We start from the raw sequence: 17,888 nt of genomic DNA, 5'->3' as shown, positions 1-17,888 counted from the left end.
CCTTGACCCGCGGGGTGCAGAAAAATTCGCAAAAACGCTCTGGCGCTGTTGCGGTGCTCCGTCCGCACAAACCGCGAATAATTTTACGCGTGTAGGCGCAATTTTCAGAAAGGCGAGCTATGGCCATTCGCCTCTCGCGTGGATTCGAATTTCGCTTCGTTTCGACCGATCGATCTCCTCTCCCGTCCTCGCCCGCGACCATCCTCTCTCCCCATCGACGCAGACAAAATATAACCTTGACCGTTCGTTTATCGAGCTTTCGTTAAATGAAAAATAGAGGAAAGTGCGGAGAAAGCGACGAAAGGAATCGCCGTTCGAGCTAAGCTCAAGAGGCTTATGTAAGTTTTTCTCGTTTGCCCTTCGTCACGGTGCGATACCACGGGGGAGACTTTCGGGATTTTGCGGATACGTTTCTTCCGTTTCGTTTTATATATTGGAATTTTTCTTTAATTCAATTAATTTAATTAATTTCTTACTCTTCCATGGAGGGATTTCTAATTTCGCCAAGAGGAAGTAAAAGACATACTAAGGAGGAAAGCGAAGAAGCGAGTGAAAATAGGTTTACCTTGACGGTACAACCTCGTACGAACATTTCGTGGACGTTGATTTCGGGGAGAAGAGGTCGGTCGTATTGATCGAGAAAGATGCGGTCCAACCCCTCGACGCGACGAGAACATTTATTTGCTCGCTGGTTTTGGTTATATTCGGTAGAATTCGTGGCAATTCCGTGGCGAAAGTTGCACAAGGAAACACTCGCCACCCACTCGCTGCCGATCGCCCACACGCCAGCAAAGTCATTGCGATTTGGGTGTACGCGTGAGAGGCCATCGAGGAGCCTCCTCACAACCTCGATTACGCTCTTCCCCGACGCTTTATCAAGAATCGACCAACCGTTGTATCTGGGTTTTCCAAGTTTCCCAGGCCAAGGACGAGTCCGTTAACTCGCCAAAAACCTTGTTTCTCTTCGCCCCCACCCTCCCCCTCTTTCCTCCTCGCGTGGACCTATTTTGCTCACTTCGTACACGCTTTCTCGCTCGTTAATCTTCCCTCGATTCCCGTCCAAATGTCCCATCCTTGAATATTGCAGAGATTCAACGATTATAATTTCGCATAAAAAAAAAAAAAAAGGAAGAAACTTCTTCTTTTCTTCTTTCCCTCGAGATAATTGAATCTCTCTGGCCATTGGCGCAGCCGGCCTTTTCACGATCCTCGTTTGCTTCTTCCTTCTTTTTTCTTCAACTTGGAAGAAAGTTTTGTTCGGCAACGGTTGGTAAGTAAGTTCGCAGTTGTATCCGAGGACGTGCTTTATTTCCTTTCCCGGGGAAACGAGGCAGCGACAGCATTATGCAACCGTTGTTTCGTTTCCACGACCAAGTTTCCTCTCCTGTTCGGCAACTAATGACGTTAGGGAGATTGCTTCCAGTCCATCGCGCCCCTCACGACCCATAAAATGGGAACAGCCTGCGCGTGTGTGTGTGTATATATATATATGTCTCGATATAACTTCGAAGAATTTCGAAGAAGGAATTCGTTGTGTATAATCTTGATGCACGTATACTTGGCTCTCTACTGATTAAACAACGCCCTACTAACGTTCAAAAGTCCCTTTTCTATGATCCCGCGACCTCTGACGAGTGTCTCTATTCGAGCGAGGAGAAAAAAATGGCCTTTAGTTTCGACGAAAACGTCGCTCCACTTCTTTCCCTACGCCAGGCGACCTACTCTTTGTCAATTCTCTCGGGGGTGGCGCGAACGAAACGACTCGGAACCAGGAGGAGGAGGAGGAGGAGACGTGTAATGCCAAGAGCTTAATATTAAACGTGCCGTTTCGTGATCGTCGTAAGAAATTAATTTGCAGAATGTTGGACGTGAGATGGACGGCATCGGTCGAGATACGAAAATAAAATGCACGATGAAATAAATTTTATTATGGATACGCGTTTGGTGGAAGGGATACAAACTCGAAGCTACGTGCAGCAAATATTTGGGGATGGTATTTGATTTTTTCGATTGAACCATCGTTTTAACCTACATCGATTTTGAAACGCAAGGGCGAAAAAAGAAGAGGTTTTGAATCGAGATTTTATACGTACCGTTCTAAAATCTAATGTCAGGAAAAACGATTGAATCGAAAACGATATCACGTGTGATCCGTTCGATAAAGTGGGAAGAGAAAATTTGAAATATTATCGCGTACAGAACAACAAAAGTCGTTGGTTCCTGTTATCTCTTCAGAAGTGAAACAATTACTTTTCATCGAGGTTTTTATATGTGTTGGAGAAAGAAAGATCCGGGTGGTCTCCCGACAAAACGCGTACAATTTCCAAGTTTGGTCGCTTCGTTTTACCCGATACGAGGGTGAAATCGCGTGGAGATACAGATGGGTCCACGAGATAAGGGGGCACGGTCGATACCGTCCTCGAGGAAATTTCTCCGCGCGTTTCCAACGCTTCTGTAACTTTGTTACGCGCGAAATCAAGCGGCTCCTCTCCTCGATAAAAAATTCCAGAAAGAGGACGAAATTTTCCGGTGGCAATTCCTATTCGAAACAGTTTTTTTCTTTTTAATGCAAAAATGTAAATCAGAAATATAGAATAATATTATTCGATCTAGAATTTCTCGGCGTGAATCGTCGTTTGAACGAACGGTCACGGTCGCTTCGACACAAAAATCGGAAATTTTGATTCAACATAAACGTTCCACCAAATGAAAATGGCGAAAATGACTTTTGAACGTCTCAACCAGATACACGAGTCGCGTTATATGATTTTTATCAACGACACGATATTTTTATCCCAAAATATACATCGCCGTTCCACACGCGCGAAAAAATCATTAATGAAAATTTTTACGGCGGATACAATTCGCAAAGAATCGCAATTATGTATGTGAACGTCTTCGAATGCGTAGAGGAATTCTGATTATTTTTCTTTTTCTTTCATTCTTTTTTTTTTTTTTTTTGAATTTAAATCGATTCGATATTTATTGGAAGTATAACCACTCCTTTTTCAAGTACTCGAGTTATAAAAATGCGCTTTCGAATGAATTCCGGAACATCTCTTTCGATCTCGAAATAAACAAATTAATTAAAAAAAAAATGCGAATAAACAAATATTTCTCTTTTCAACGATATGTAAAACATAAATTAAGAGATAGAATTTATCTTTCGGAGAACGAACGAAAGATACGTACGTGAGTGATACACGTCGATCGATCGCAGATGGATTATGCGAATCGATGATAAATCGTATCTATCGTCTCATATCTCAACCGTGCACCTCCTATTTCACGCTGAAAAATATCCGTCTCATCGAGCCTTCCTTCCAATGTCATAATCAACAACGTGATTTTTTTTTTCTTTTTTTCCCCTCCCTTTCTATCCCTTTCTCGTGATCGCTCGCACGAGCGTTTTTCACAATGAAATATGTATACGTGACAGTGGAAAGAAATGGAGGATGGAGGCGGAAACAAAAAAGAAAAAAAAAAACCAGATATCTCACTCGCCGGTGTAAACATTATTGATGAGATCTCTGCGCGAAAAATTTGGCGTTATCTCTACATCTGGAGAGGAAAAATCGCGCTCCTATGTTCTCCGTCGGGAGAAGCGAATTCCTCTTGAATATACGAGCTCAGAGATACAGTTTTGTCGCAAATAAAATACGATTCGAGTTGATGGTGAAGAGAAAGAGCTGAAGGCAAAAATGATGGAAAAAGTAAGGCGAGGAAGATTCGTGAGAGAACGGAAGGAAGTCGAGGAAGAAAGAAAATTGAAAAGATCGAGAAAGTTGATTTAATAGTTTGGTGCATCGATAACGATACGACGAATCGTTAAACTTCATCATAGATGCATCGTTAATCGGGCAAAATTCAGTGTGGCGAGTCGAGATAAATCGAGAATTTTTACCTTCAAATCTTTTTTACTTGGATCGCATAGCTGATGTGTACTTTTAATATGCGTAACGAAATACCAAGAATCGTTCGAGAAAAATCGAATCTCGGGTGTAAATGAGAAATAGTCACGCATGAGCGTGATATCTTTATGGAAATACGAGATTTTTTTTTTTTTTTTTGTTTTATGAATGTCGATGGTTGGAATACGGCGACTATCGAGAGATGAATAAATTTCTTTGAAAAATATCGAGACTATTCTTAAAGCTTTTCACTTTTGGATTGGTTAACTTTCAGGGATTTAAACTTCGAAGTCTAGAGATTTTTTAATTTAAAATTTTTACTTTCTTATATTTTTTTTTTTGTTTTGAACTTTTGAAATAATCATTAATCATTCTTTCTTTGCGATTATAATTTTCGATTGTTTCTTCCTCTAATAAACAACTTTATAAAAAGGATAATCGCAATTCTATTTTTTGCTCTTCACTTTCTTATTAAAAAACGCAACTTTGTCGCTCGCAACGAGTATCACTGGCAACGAGGAATCAGTCTCTTGAAAAATCTTTCCATCTTTTTCATTTTCTTAAATTTGAATCCAATTAAAAGTTTTCTTTATAATTTTTTCGAACTCTCACCAATTTAAAATAATTTGCCGAGAGTAAGTATCCGTATAAAAATGATTTATCGATACAGAAGATCGTTGAAACGATCCAGAGTTTAGGTTAAGTTGATCAAAAGAATAAGAGATGTCGCGATGTTTCATAAATTGAGATACGTGATTTTACGTAACATTTTACGTTTTATTTAATACGATACGTCGCCGTTCATACTCGTATAAATGCATCTATATAGTAGAAATTTTAAAAACTCACCTCCTCCAAATGCTTGTTGCCCTTCCTTATCCTCGGATGGAGAGCCTTCTAAGCTCGCGGGATCACTATCGGCTCCGCCAGTTGCGCTATAAATAACAACGAGAAAAACACGTGAATAAAATATGAACAAACTGCATAATATCGTGCAATTACGCTATCCTACGAAGACTTTTAAAAGAAAGCTTCTACGTAAAATGCAGCATGAATATAGAATAAGAACAAAACAAAGTATTCTATCCATTAACGTATCAAGTGAATTCCAATGCTGTTCTTCGAACTTTGAATACTAAAGCTTACCTTATCAATCGCTTACTAATCGAATAAATAAAAATAAGTATGTATAAATCATTCTAATAATAAGAAAAAAATTATTTCAAATTCATCGATAGATCGTTTAAAATCGTACAGTAATAAAATTCAACACTTTCACAGTGTGATCAATGTTCTTAACCTCAAAAATGCCCGTACAAAAATACTCGGAGAAAAAGTCGCACAACATTCCAAACACACAAATGTATCGTTTCCTCACTTGTATCATTTTTTTTCACCATATATCCTTTCGATCGTTTTCTAAATCACTTCAATTTTCAAATTCTTCGTCACTTTATCACACTGTAGAAGGGTTAAACAATATCACATGTAAAAAAAATTCCACCAAGATACTATCGAAGATAAGATTTCGCTATGTATAAAAAGATAACTTCTTACCTACTAGCATCGTCGTCTTTTGTCTGTTCGACGGTACCCTCGGTGGTGGTTTGCGCCACTTGGGCCCCGTTCATTGTTTTAGGGCCCTGCGATTCGCCTTCATTTCCTTGTCCACGGCTCAGTCCAGGAATTCCACCGCTAAACCAGCCTGTCATCTGAGATTTCACACCAACCAGCATGTCCAATTTGCTGCCGCTTTTGGTCGGGCTATAAAGGAGAAGATTTTTTTAATTTACCACCATGTCACGGTTTCGACGGTTTTAACATCAGTAAGAATGAAAATAACTATGGATGTAAAAATTATGAAGATGCATTTACTGCATTTAGAAATGGAAAGTTTTACGCGAGTAATACGAAGGAAAGAAATGAGAAGGGATCGTTTATCGCGAATGATTTGTTCTTTTATTCTTCCAAGAGTTTATAATTATTTGAATGATTTTGATTTAGCTTCTCTTTTTTCTTTTTATTTCGTTTATTATCGTGTTTTTCTTTTTTTATCGTGTTAATCGTGTAACATTGTAAAGTTTGAATCTTGATTTCCAGATAATAACTTAAGTGGGAAAGTTATAAAAATACATAGTTTAACAACTGTAAGTGTTCTTAAGAAACGTTTAATACGGAACAATTCTATCTTATCTCTATCCGGAATGTTTGCAATTACTTCGTGTAATAGCTCCAACGAAAATAGTTGCGTGAAATTCAGTTTAAATTTGAGAATCGTATAGGTTAAGTAAGAAGAAAGAGTTAAAGATGTGTAATCGATTTATTCCAATGAAAAATAGAGAAATTTCTTTTCTCGTTTCTTATGAATAATCGATGTTTTCATTCCGTTGAAGATGTTTAAACAATCTACGTAAACACTTCTACGTAACAATAGGCCAATTGCAGAAATGTTGACAAAGATCGTACTATAAAATGTATATTTTTCATCGCTAGAATAATAGATGGAAATTGTTAACGATATGACAATAATATTAGTTGTAATATGGATGAATATTAAAGACTTGTACTTGTAAAGTTCGCGTATATCAATAATTTATGTTATGTCATATAACTTTGCAACACATCATACAATTAATGCACTTATAAACCAATTGCTTTTATTCCTTTAAATTTGCTTTTTTTTTTTACATTCAATGCGAAAAAACTAGCTTACGTTATTGATTTGTCGTAAATATAAAAGTTGATTTTATGCCAACAGAATTGATTCTAGAGTTTATGATGAATTTTTTTTATGCAAAGAATCCTAAAGCATCCTTATATTCTTCTTTTTTATCACTCTAAATAAAACTAGGTATTTTTCATTTTTCCCTATTTGTTTAACCTCATCAGTTGTTACGATGGTTATCTAACCTTTAAGGGAAACAGGTCAATAGGGAAGAATGTGTTTCAAAGTGGGTTTTCGATTCCTACCTATTCGTTGTAAATATATTACGAGTAAAAATAGGTCAACGTGATCAAGTCGAGAACAACAGCAATAAAACATTGTTGCAACTGTAACTCGTTTAAAAGTATCGTGGCTTTTATAACCATTTTATCGACATTATAATTATAAGCCAATCAAAAAGGATTTTTAATAATCTTGAAAAAAGTACATCTTATTCCTAATATCTATTTTTTTCCCTTCAATTTAGATATCTTTTTTGATCTAGTTAAGGATGTTTGTTTGTTAAATTATTTGTTACGCATGGAAACTATTAGTAACTCTTTCTGATTATACACAAGAATATTATGATAACGTACTTCGTTAATAACCGATATTAGATTCGCATCGAACCGATGCAATTATTTTAAATTACCTGCTGTTACACCATACGATTATATACGCAATGTCGTTTATCAATAACTAACAGATTCTGAGAAATAATAAATACTTAACCTTAAATGTTTTACAAAAATGTTTTGCCAAAAAATTTATTATTTTTCTGCATATCGTTAAACTATCGAACGATTATAAAAAAAAAAAAAGTGAATACAACAGAAAATAAAATAAATATAAAAGAATGGAAGATGGAAAAAAATTACGAGTCACCATTATATGAAATTTAACAGTTTCGTGGGAGGGCGACTGCGGTGGTATCGATTGCGACCTATATAAAAGATTACGACCACCTCCCTCCCTTTTATGGAAACATCGCTGTTTCTTCGTACATGAATAGAGTTTATTTGTATCTTCGACTAACCTCAATCACATATACAGTATATTGCTATATATATGTATATATAGATTTCTTAAAAAACATTGTTTTAACCGCTTAATGAGAAAACAATTTTTCCACCGAACAGAAATTTTCGAATTTTGAAAGTTCTTGCGCAGTTTTTTAATCAAAATGTTCATTTAATGCACATTGCAATGTTTATCCTGAAAATAACTGAATATATACAAAATAGGATGAATCAAACAACTAAGAAATTATTAAATTATGTTAAATTATGTACTTTGTTGTAAGTTGAGAAATACATTATTGGAAAATTAGACAATAAAATGGATTTTACGATTTTTTTTATCTTATTTTCTTTCTTTCTATCTCCCCCCTCCCTGTTTCTCAGCAAATGAAATACGCAAATTAAAAGCAGCTCGATAACGTATTTAATTCTTCTGATTATCTTATGTTTGTTTTATCTTCAGTTACTATTTCGCATTGTTAAAAATACATCTTTATAAAGACACATAAAATAATGAAAGGAATGATTTAATAAAAAAATAAAATAGAAAGAAAATAATAAAAAAATTATATTAATTGAAGATTAGATTACTAGAAAATATGTATCTATTCAATATATATTGATTTCGGCACAATAAGAATCGACATTGAAATTTATATATACACCATGTCAAAATTTGTGACAGTGATCTAACCTATATATCGCAATGGGATTTTTCGATCCATAAAAATCTATTTCTGAAATCTATTTTTCGTGATGTAATTTTTTGAGAATCGTCATATAAATGTCATATTTTGTATATAAATTGCCTATGAAAAGGTGACATTTTGTCTGAACAGAAAATGTGAAATATCTAACTAATAACATTGGAAATTGAAAATAAAAAACGCATGATATAATATTTAAATGTCTGTAACATTTAATGTTAAAGTAAAAATATAAAAATGGAAATAGCGGATATTATATCTGATTTTATAAGATATGATATTTTATAAATATTATGTCTAATTTTATAAGAAATGTTGCTGAATTATAGGATGAAAAAAAAAAGTTTTTATTTTCTTAACATTTGAAAGAAACTATAAAGAATATTTTTATAAAACGAAATGATATCATTTGAAATGAAATTTTTAATTAGAGTAACATAATATTTAATCGATAATACTTTAATTATCTATTATTATATTGCTATTATAAAATGTAATAAATTTATAAATTGAGATTAATAATTGTAAAACAAAGAAAAGGTTAAGTATGAAGATTTTACGATTGTATGTTAACATTTTGTTAGTGTTTTAATTCGCGGAACGTCATAATACTGTCGCATAAGTAGTTTATATAAGCATAGAAACAAATATTATCGATTTAATCTCAAAACTGTATTTAAGATAGAATCTAAAATTTTGACGCGTCACATAGATGCGCAGAAACAGCATGTACGCATTTGACATTCTATTATAATCATAAGTTACATCAAAAACAACTATTTTATATAACAAGAAAAATATTATTAAAACGCAATAGGCATTTCTAAATCTTGAATAAAGAGATAAACATATTATTACAAGATTAATAACTTTTATAAAATGCCAAAATGCAAAACTCATATCAAATTATGACGTTTGACGATAAAACAATATAGGTTAAACTGATACCTATCTTTCCTGTCCAATTCTTCTCCTTCGGCAGTTACAGGAATTTTTTCCTCAGGCGGTAATTCCGTGCCGGCATCTTCTGCCTTCTTTCCCATCCATGTAGACACCTGATTCGTTAAACCGGTGAACATTTTCAATTACAATGCGACAGTTGCTTCACACTTAAATATGTGCGTGATATCTTAAAATCTCCTTCCTATTCTCTACGCTAACACGAACGTTACTGAAACCCTTATGGGTCCGAATGACGGCAGAGACTTGTCCGTTTTAATGGTCGCGCAACCACGAACTGCGCGGATTCTACGTACGTTAGCGCATTTCGTATTGCGCATTATAGTTCATGCAACCATAGCGCCATTTTGGCTTAACGAAAACAAATTGAACTAAAATTATAATCGATTTCCATGTACATAACGAGAAATAACCATAGACAAAATATAAAATAGATCTATTACTTAATACATTTTCTGTCCTTTTTGTTGACAGAACTTAATTTAAACTTTTCTTAAAGATTTATATGTGATATGATATTATATATCTCCCTTATCATTTTATCAATTCACAATAAAATAATTACAACAGTTAAATTAAATTTTTATATAAGATATATATAAGGTACGAAATAATTTTTAGGTAATTACAAAATTTAATTTAAATTTTACTAAACAAAAAAGAATAATTATACAATGAATCTCAAATTGTTTTTTGGAATCTAAATTTTAATTTGAATTTTTATAAATTAAAAATGTACTTTTAAAATTTATAAACTTCTTATTTTATCATTTGACAATTAGTTCATCAATAAATTGTATGTTTATGATAATCACAAATTATATAATTTGTATACATGAATAATAGCTTAATAGATTTCAAATAAGCATTAAGATTTCATTTGATTATTATAAAACAGAAAATTATAAAACAGATTTGAAAAATTTAATATTTGAATAATCAGACCTGAGAATTTCAAATAAATAATGTTATGATCGAAAAATAGTGTTTCGATAAGAAATAAAAACTCTTACGTGTAGTTTTTGTTATGCAAATATACCAATATATTTCTATTACAAGTATATTACAAATATGTATATACAAATTTTTATATGTTTAATATATTTTACATGTTTTTATATTTTTTTTATTTTTATTTTAAAAAACAATAATCAAATGTTGTCTTTAACATAAATTTTATAAAAAAAAATATAGATGAAGACAATAAATAATGTGGAAAGAATAGAAATAAAAATTATAGAATCAATATCATTTTTAGAGTACTGAGAGAAATTAATATAAATAAAAAAATAAATATAAATATAAGTAAAAAAATAAATAGAAAAAAGATAAAGATAAAAATTGATCTTTTATATCATCTCTTGAATAGTGAAAAGATATTTTGTTTTATTGCAGAAATGATTCTCTAATTTTTATCTCATCTTTTACAATTTTTGTCATTTTTCAATATTTGTACTTTTATTTACACTTATTCTATATATCACAAAGATAGATGCGGCACATCATTTTCATCACTTTTTTTTCAAAATCATGATGTTAAAATGTATCAATATACATATATATATATATCAAAAAAATCGGATTTTTAAATTTTTAATATATGCTATGTATTTACATATCATTAATAACAAATATTTTAAATGTTTTAATAAAAAGTATTTCTAAGTATTTTAAAAACATTAACTTTAATAATTCGATAAATAAAAATATAAAATATACCTTAAATAATTAATAATTTCTTATTTTAATATTAAAGATTTTTCTTATCAATAATTGACTAAAGCTGTGAATCTACAGTAAAACATATTTTTTTGTATGTCCACAACCAGTTAATAATTGAATGCAAAAAACTGAATTGAAATCATCAAATATATCACATATTTTGAATTCTGAATGTTTTCTTTAATACTGATTTTATTTGTTGGACGGATTATAAATCTTTCATATTAAAACGATTTGTTAAAAATAATTAAAAGTATCATCATAAATATATTGCAATGATTTTTTATCTATACTTGTTAGAATACTATTAATGTATATATAGAATACTATGAGAAAAAAATCCGTACAGTCTTTGTAATAAGTTTTCTGCATATTGCGCAAGATTTCATATCACAAGAACATTTTACACAAGAAATCACATGTCCACATGGTAAAAATACTACTTCTAGTTCTTCATTGTAACAAATTTTACATATCCTTGCATCATCTGCAGATTTATTATTTTGTACTTTTCTATTTGACATATTCTCTGTTATAGATTCTATATTGCTTATACTAGGTTCTATACTATTATTTTGATAACTTGATTCTGAATTGCTATCCGTACATCTTGTTTCCTGAAATAAATATAATGTTATATATGCAATTATTAATTATTATATTGAATTATTAATTATACATATAATATAAAATATAATATTCTTACTTGTGTAGAAGGTGAAGGTATATGTTGGCCTGTTATTTTATTCACATAATCTTGTCCTTTAACCATTAACAAATAATAACATTTAGGAAACCACTTTGCATGTTGTTCCCAAGGTTTATCTTCTGGTTCCCAGTCTCTTAAACCACATGCACAATAATAACATATGGTTTGATCATCTTTTCCTGTATAATAAAAACCTGCATCTGCTAATTGTTCCTTTGTTTGTAGCTTGAAGCTTGGCCATGTTGAAAATGTGTTTAGCCTTGCATCATAACTACCATATTCAGGATATGCAGGTTTCTTAGGTTCTTCCAAATTTAAACAGCTAAGTTTAACAATTCTTGGCAATTGTAATTCAGTTGAATAATCATCAACACTAGATGTAAGCTGATGTTCTAAATAAGAACTACTTCTTGGTTGTACCATTGTATTAGGATCTATTGGTACATTACCACAATTTATTTTACAAATAAATCTACACTTTGCTGACCATTTCTCATGATCAACCATTGGAATATCACCTCGCACCCATTGACATATCTCAACTTGACATTCAAAACATCTAACTTTATCACATTCACCCGTATAATAAAATCCAGCAGCTGCAAGTTTTTTAGGTTCTATATATGACACAGGCCAATTTTTAAAACTTTGAAGTCTTGCTATTTCAAAATGATAATCGATATTATCTATTTCATCATTTGATATATGAGATGTTATGAAAATTGGTGATGTTAAATATGCATTTGTTGCAGTTTTGAAATTTGAATCATTTTTAAAATTTTTGAGCTTGATATCAGCCATTATTAGAAAAATTTGATAAGCTGAAATTAAAATTAAAATTTATAAGATAAATTTATAATATATTATTATAATATATACATATATTATAAATATATATTGCTATAAATTAAAAATTAAAAATTTTTAAGATAATCTTTTATATCAATTTCGTTTTGTAATATTTGATAATAATATAATTAAAAATAATTAAAAAAAAGAAAATAGAATAAATCAAATACAATTTATTATTTCTTTAAAGTAGAAATGAAAATTGTAATAAAAATTCATTATAGTATAGTACTCCTTATATTTTATATTATTTTTTGAATAATTTAAATTGAATTATTTAATATTTTTATATCAAAAAATGAATTGCAAAAAGTACAATATTTATCTTGTATAAATGATAATTACAATTCGAAATTAATCTACTATTTTAAATCTTATCTTAGTATCAAATTAATAGTATTTTTAATTTTAAATCTTTTCTAGAAAATATTACGTTCGTATGATTAATAAAATAAAGGGAAATAAATTTCACATACCTATTAAAATAACTGCAAAATAAGACACACTTTATACACGCACGAATATGCACATGAACTTTATCAATCTTATTATCGATCACTGATCTTATTACTGAAGCATATGTAAATGAGGAAAGTTATATAAAATTACACAAACTAATTCTCACTGCATATGCACTATTCAGTAGAAGAAATAAATATTTGAATTTCACTTCCGATATAAGTCAAAATTACTTAATTTTGAATTATATATTTCACCGTCACTTCCAACCTTACTCTTGGAGCGTGAGCGATAGAATGAAGTAAAATTTTATTGCAAATAACTAATAGCCATCTATAGGACAAAAAATAAGTAATAGAGCCATCTATCGGACAAAAAATTAATTAGCTAAATAGAGACATTAAAATTTAGAAAAATGTTTAAAAAAAGTGAAGAATAGCTATTATATTAACAATTAAAAAATTAAACATTAAAAAATAAAATAAATTATTTCCTAAAAATAATTCTTATAATTCTGTATATATTATTTATATATAAAATCTCATAGTATAAAAAAATTAGCGAAAGCTCCGATAGATGGCTACGGTAATATACTTTTACTCGCAATAAAATTAAATGATAAATTTTAAATATCCATTAGAGAAATTTAAGTGCAATATTCTATGTTATTCACAAATTTTGTCATATCCGTAAATTTTTTGTACATGGTAAAAGTTAAATATCTTTAATATATTTACAAATATATATATATGAATATATACAGAATATTTATAAAAATGTGGGATATCTTTGGAGGGTGGATTCTAGACATCAAAATGATAAAAAAAGTTCATATACACATATGTCTGATAAAGCTTAATTAACGAGTTATAAGCATTTTAAGTTTGTATTAGATAGAGCGAGACGGCGAGTTGGGTTTGCGATAGTACCGTATTGCAATGTCGCTTATATAGTGGAACCCCTCGATGAAATATATTAATATTATATAAATATACTATATTTTTCTACATGCAAATTGATTATTTCAAATGAATTTCAATAGATAAGATAATATACAATGTACATAAAATATCGTGTAATGTAATTATGCAACATTTTTCATCATTTAAAAAAAAATTTTAATTATGCAAATTGAAATCTATATAATTAGTTATTTAACAGAAACTCACCTCAGACAAATTACACAATATTTGGAGTTGATAATTATACAATATTTCATTTAAAATCATAAATGAATCATTGTATTTTATTCAATCTATCGTACTTATCAAAATCCATAGAAGGAAATCAAAACATACTTCTATAAGATTTCGAATTAGAAAAATTGAATGTGTTTTTATATGCATAATTACTTTTTTAATTATTTTCACATATACAAGAAAATCCGAAATATTAATGATACTTGAATCAATTTGAATTTCAGATTATTAAATTATCTAATCAAACCACTGACAATTATTTATCTTTACTTCACTTGTACTAAATTTTATTTTTCATTTTTATGCAAAGACAAATAATAATCGATCTGGATAAAATGCTTAATTTTAAAACTTAAAATGCTTATAACTCCTTAATTAAACCTTATCGGATATATGTGTTAATGAACTTGTTTTATTGTTTTAATATTTAGAATCTATCCTATAAAACTGCCCCACATTTTTATAAACACCCTGTATATTATATATACATATTTTATATATTACAATTGATTACATTGGATAAAAAGCAATGGATCAATATTTTTTTGATTCTTCAAGCTTCATTCGATGCTTTATAACATGCGTTCTTTTTATATAAAATGTTGTTATGATGTTATATATGTTTATTTAGTATTCGTGATATAATTCGATATAATTTTCTATCGATAAAAAAATTTTATTATATTTAATATACTTTCTTCGATACATGTTTCTTAAATTTCGGATAGCGGCACGTAGCCAACGTTACTAAGTTACGCGTTTTGTAATTGATTAATGTTTTTTTTTTAATAATTCGTTATAACAAAATTATAACAAAAATTACATAGAAAAATGCTTGAAATTATCTCGGAAATCTCTAATGAACGCATGTTTTTACATTTTTGTATTCAGTTATAATATTTTTCCTGAATGTTCTGGTACGGTTATAATAATATAATAAATAGGCTCGGCAATAAAATCGGTTTTAAAATCTTACTCAGCAAAAAAAGAGTAGAAAGGAATTTTGAAGCATTCTATCAATAAATAGATGATTGTGTGTTCAGACAATGAATAGATAATGTCCAGATAAGGACAAATGGTTTAGGATGATTCAGGGACAATACGGTTTATATTGCAGATTTAGAAATAATTCTGCATTGTCAATGTTATATCTACCTGAGACGACCTTTCTAGCCAGTCTCAATAGCAATCAGTTACCTGAAAAAAAAATATTGTAATCATAGGCGGAAAAATTTTCTGAGAAAACAAAGGATTTATGAGTGGTGCAGCCCCTCGGATTATAAAAAATTTTCCTTGAATTGGGGTACCGTTCAACCACGTGGTTGGTCGGTACCGTTATTAGATACCTGTGTACCTCATTGAAAACCGATAACCACTTAATCAGAAAGGTAGGGCGGGGGAGAGGCTTTAAGAAATACTAAGTTTGGGGAGAATCCTTAAAAACCGGGCGAGAACCTCAAGAATTCTCAGAATCTGCAGAAGTTACAGAATCTTGAGAATTTATAGAACCTTCAGAACTTAGAATTTAGTGATAGTGTGAATTATCATTGACGTAGGGATTTTGTCTTTGATCGTCTAATGAACTGAACTTGTCAACAACGAATTCTGTAATAATTATTTATAATTATTATATTTTGTAGCGAGTTTAAGCTAACAATTTGTTTATCGAATTTACTTTTCTTAGTATCAAAAATTTCGATTAGAATATAATTTGAGAAAAAACAAATTTTTTATGAGACATAATATGTATTAATAATTTGTATATATGTGCATAATCAGTGTATACATGTATTGAGAAAACAGTTTTTAAGTTCTTAATACATATCTAACAATGATTAATTAAAACACATATACAAATTATAATAATTTAATATTCTACTGTGTAATATAATATTCCTTTCTCCCTTGTTTTTATTCTAATATTTGAAAGAAAATTTTATAACACAAAAAATAATAAATAAAAATAAATAGAATATATTTTTTCTTTCAATTATTTATAACATTAAAAAAAAATAATTTAAAAAAATTATGTTAATTGTGAAAATGAAAATTTTAAAATGATTCAAGAATGCAGGATGATGTTTGTGAATTAATGTGCACAAGCACATAAGTATACATACATTTATTTTGTTCTCTTTATTACATATAATATATATTTAACCCTACCATTAAAGAGAATCTATGTTGAATAGAATGAAAAATAGCGCGATTTGAACGATATTGAACTTAAACGCCAAGAGATTGTACTCAGAAACTCGACGCTCAAATCCATCGTAACACAATTCACTGAAAGATTACTGGTTCAAAAAAACTGGCAAAATTATTTTTAACGACCTTATATAAAAACATAAAATAATACAAGCATGTAAATCCTACAAAGTAGTAGATTTTTGCCAGTAATAAATTTTAACACACACGATTCTCGAGTACAATTAACTAGACATATTATTTTTTTTTTTTTTTTATCAAGTATTACTGACAATAATAATCTTGAATATTCTCAAATTATTCGATATAGAAATTTTTAGTATATAACTGTACAGTCTCGATTGGATTAAAGAAATTTTGAGATCCTAGTGTCAGTATTAAAATATATTTATTCTAATTAAATTTTAACTAAATATGAATTACCATCCAATGCTGGTATTATTATTTTATTATCTAATCTCGCTTGTTAATTGTACGTATTTCTTTTTTTCTTAAGAAAATAATCGTAATTGTAAAAGAAAATAACGGTTCACAATGTATATACGTAAATTATCATAGGCATCTTTACTATTCAACCCCTCTCAGTAACTATGCCTGTACGTCTAAACGAAAATAAAATATATAATAAATGTAATATATGCTCACCCGAACATTCTAGTCGGCACCTGTATATCATCGTTATACGAAATATGTCGTGCATTGCCGATTATTCACTTCCCATTATATCCTAAATCTAGCTGCACAGATGTTCGTCGAAGATTCGAAACATTCGAGCTAGACGTGGAAAAATAATCTATTGTTTAGTATAACATTGTATGTTAATACTTCGCACATTCGTACGTATTTACATACATATATGTATACAAGATAAAAACAATATAGCGCAAATAAAAATTAAAATATTAAGAAGCGATATCTATTTATGTAACTGTATTTTATATATTTTATATTTATGTAAAAATTTATTTAAATTTTGAATTGTAAAAGTTAATTATGAAGTTAATTATGATATATTGTATCGTTATTGTTTCATTTCCATTATTTTTTATTCAATAAAAATTAATTTTTATACTAATAAAAATTAATTTATAGTTAAAGATTGGACAGATATATTTTTAACATAGAAAAAACAAATGACAGATCGTATAGACCTGAATGGATTCGATGTTTTTATCTGCTTAAACCTATCTCAAATTATATGTTTCGATAATCGAATATATAAATTTCTCATTAATTTTACATTTGTGCTATATCGTTTATCTCTGATATACACGAGATTCCACTCATTGTTTTATACAGATTAAAGCGACCGATAATCGTGCTGTTTCGAAATTGATCGATGTGAAACAAATAGATTAATTTTTCCATTCTCTTTTTATCTTTCTTCTTTCTTCTTCTTTTTTTAATCGATTTTTTTATCAATGAAATTACACACATATCA

At 29.6% G+C, this 17,888-nt stretch overlaps 2 protein-coding genes and 1 long non-coding RNA gene across 13 annotated transcripts in view; 1 reads left to right on the top strand and 2 right to left on the bottom strand.

Moving 5' to 3' along the window:
* Sap47 (Synapse-associated protein 47kD) overlaps positions 1–9,582 on the bottom strand; it is a 59,106-nt gene extending 49,524 nt beyond the window's left edge. For 6 of the 11 annotated variants that reach the window (XM_003691248.4, XM_012495617.3, XM_012495620.3 and 3 more), the window contains exons 1-4: positions 9,290–9,580; positions 5,469–5,675; positions 5,058–5,072; positions 4,761–4,846 (exon numbers count right to left, since the gene is read on the bottom strand). In XM_003691248.4, the coding sequence (XP_003691296.2) occupies positions 4,761–4,846; positions 5,058–5,072; positions 5,469–5,675; positions 9,290–9,420 (439 nt within the window). In that variant the 5' untranslated portion in view covers positions 9,421–9,580. Of the gene's footprint in view, positions 1–4,760; positions 4,847–5,057; positions 5,073–5,468; positions 5,676–9,289 lie in introns of all 11 variants that reach the window. The other 5 variants (XR_015294452.1, XM_012495618.3, XM_086915237.1 and 2 more) reach the window with 1 other exon arrangement.
* LOC147656451 (uncharacterized) lies at positions 7,103–7,968 on the top strand. Its single transcript, XR_015294453.1, has 2 exons — positions 7,103–7,667; positions 7,755–7,968. It is a non-coding gene; the product is annotated as an uncharacterized LOC147656451 (long non-coding RNA).
* Positions 9,583–10,317: 735 nt separating the features above from the next.
* On the bottom strand, positions 10,318–13,402 carry LOC100871256 (Death-associated inhibitor of apoptosis 1). Its single transcript, XM_012495502.3, has 3 exons — positions 13,058–13,402; positions 11,730–12,553; positions 10,318–11,640 (listed from the first exon to the last, which is right to left on the bottom strand). Exons 2-3 carry the CDS (start codon positions 12,531–12,533, stop codon positions 11,350–11,352), a joined length of 1,095 nt encoding a protein of 364 aa, XP_012350956.1. The 5' UTR covers positions 12,534–12,553; positions 13,058–13,402; the 3' UTR covers positions 10,318–11,349.
* Positions 13,403–17,888: the final 4,486 nt, after the last annotated feature.

Source organism: Apis florea, unplaced genomic scaffold (assembly GCF_048593485.1).
Source record: "Apis florea isolate Af1SG1 unplaced genomic scaffold, ASM4859348v1 contig_3772_pilon, whole genome shotgun sequence".
In the NCBI taxonomy this organism is placed as follows: Eukaryota; Metazoa; Arthropoda; class Insecta; order Hymenoptera; family Apidae; genus Apis; species Apis florea.
The sequence above is the reverse complement of the archived record's forward strand: the minus strand, read 5'-3'. Positions and strand labels throughout refer to the sequence as shown.

Bases quoted from the DNA above. Each gene is read 5' to 3' on its own strand.
- LOC100871256 (XM_012495502.3), bottom strand. From the start codon at position 12,533: ATGGCTGATATCAAGCTCAAAAATTTTAAAAATGATTCAAATTTCAAA. The intron at 11,641-11,729 runs GTAAGAATATTA...TATTTATTTCAG, and splicing joins TACCTTCACCTTCTACACAA to GAAACAAGATGTACGGATAG.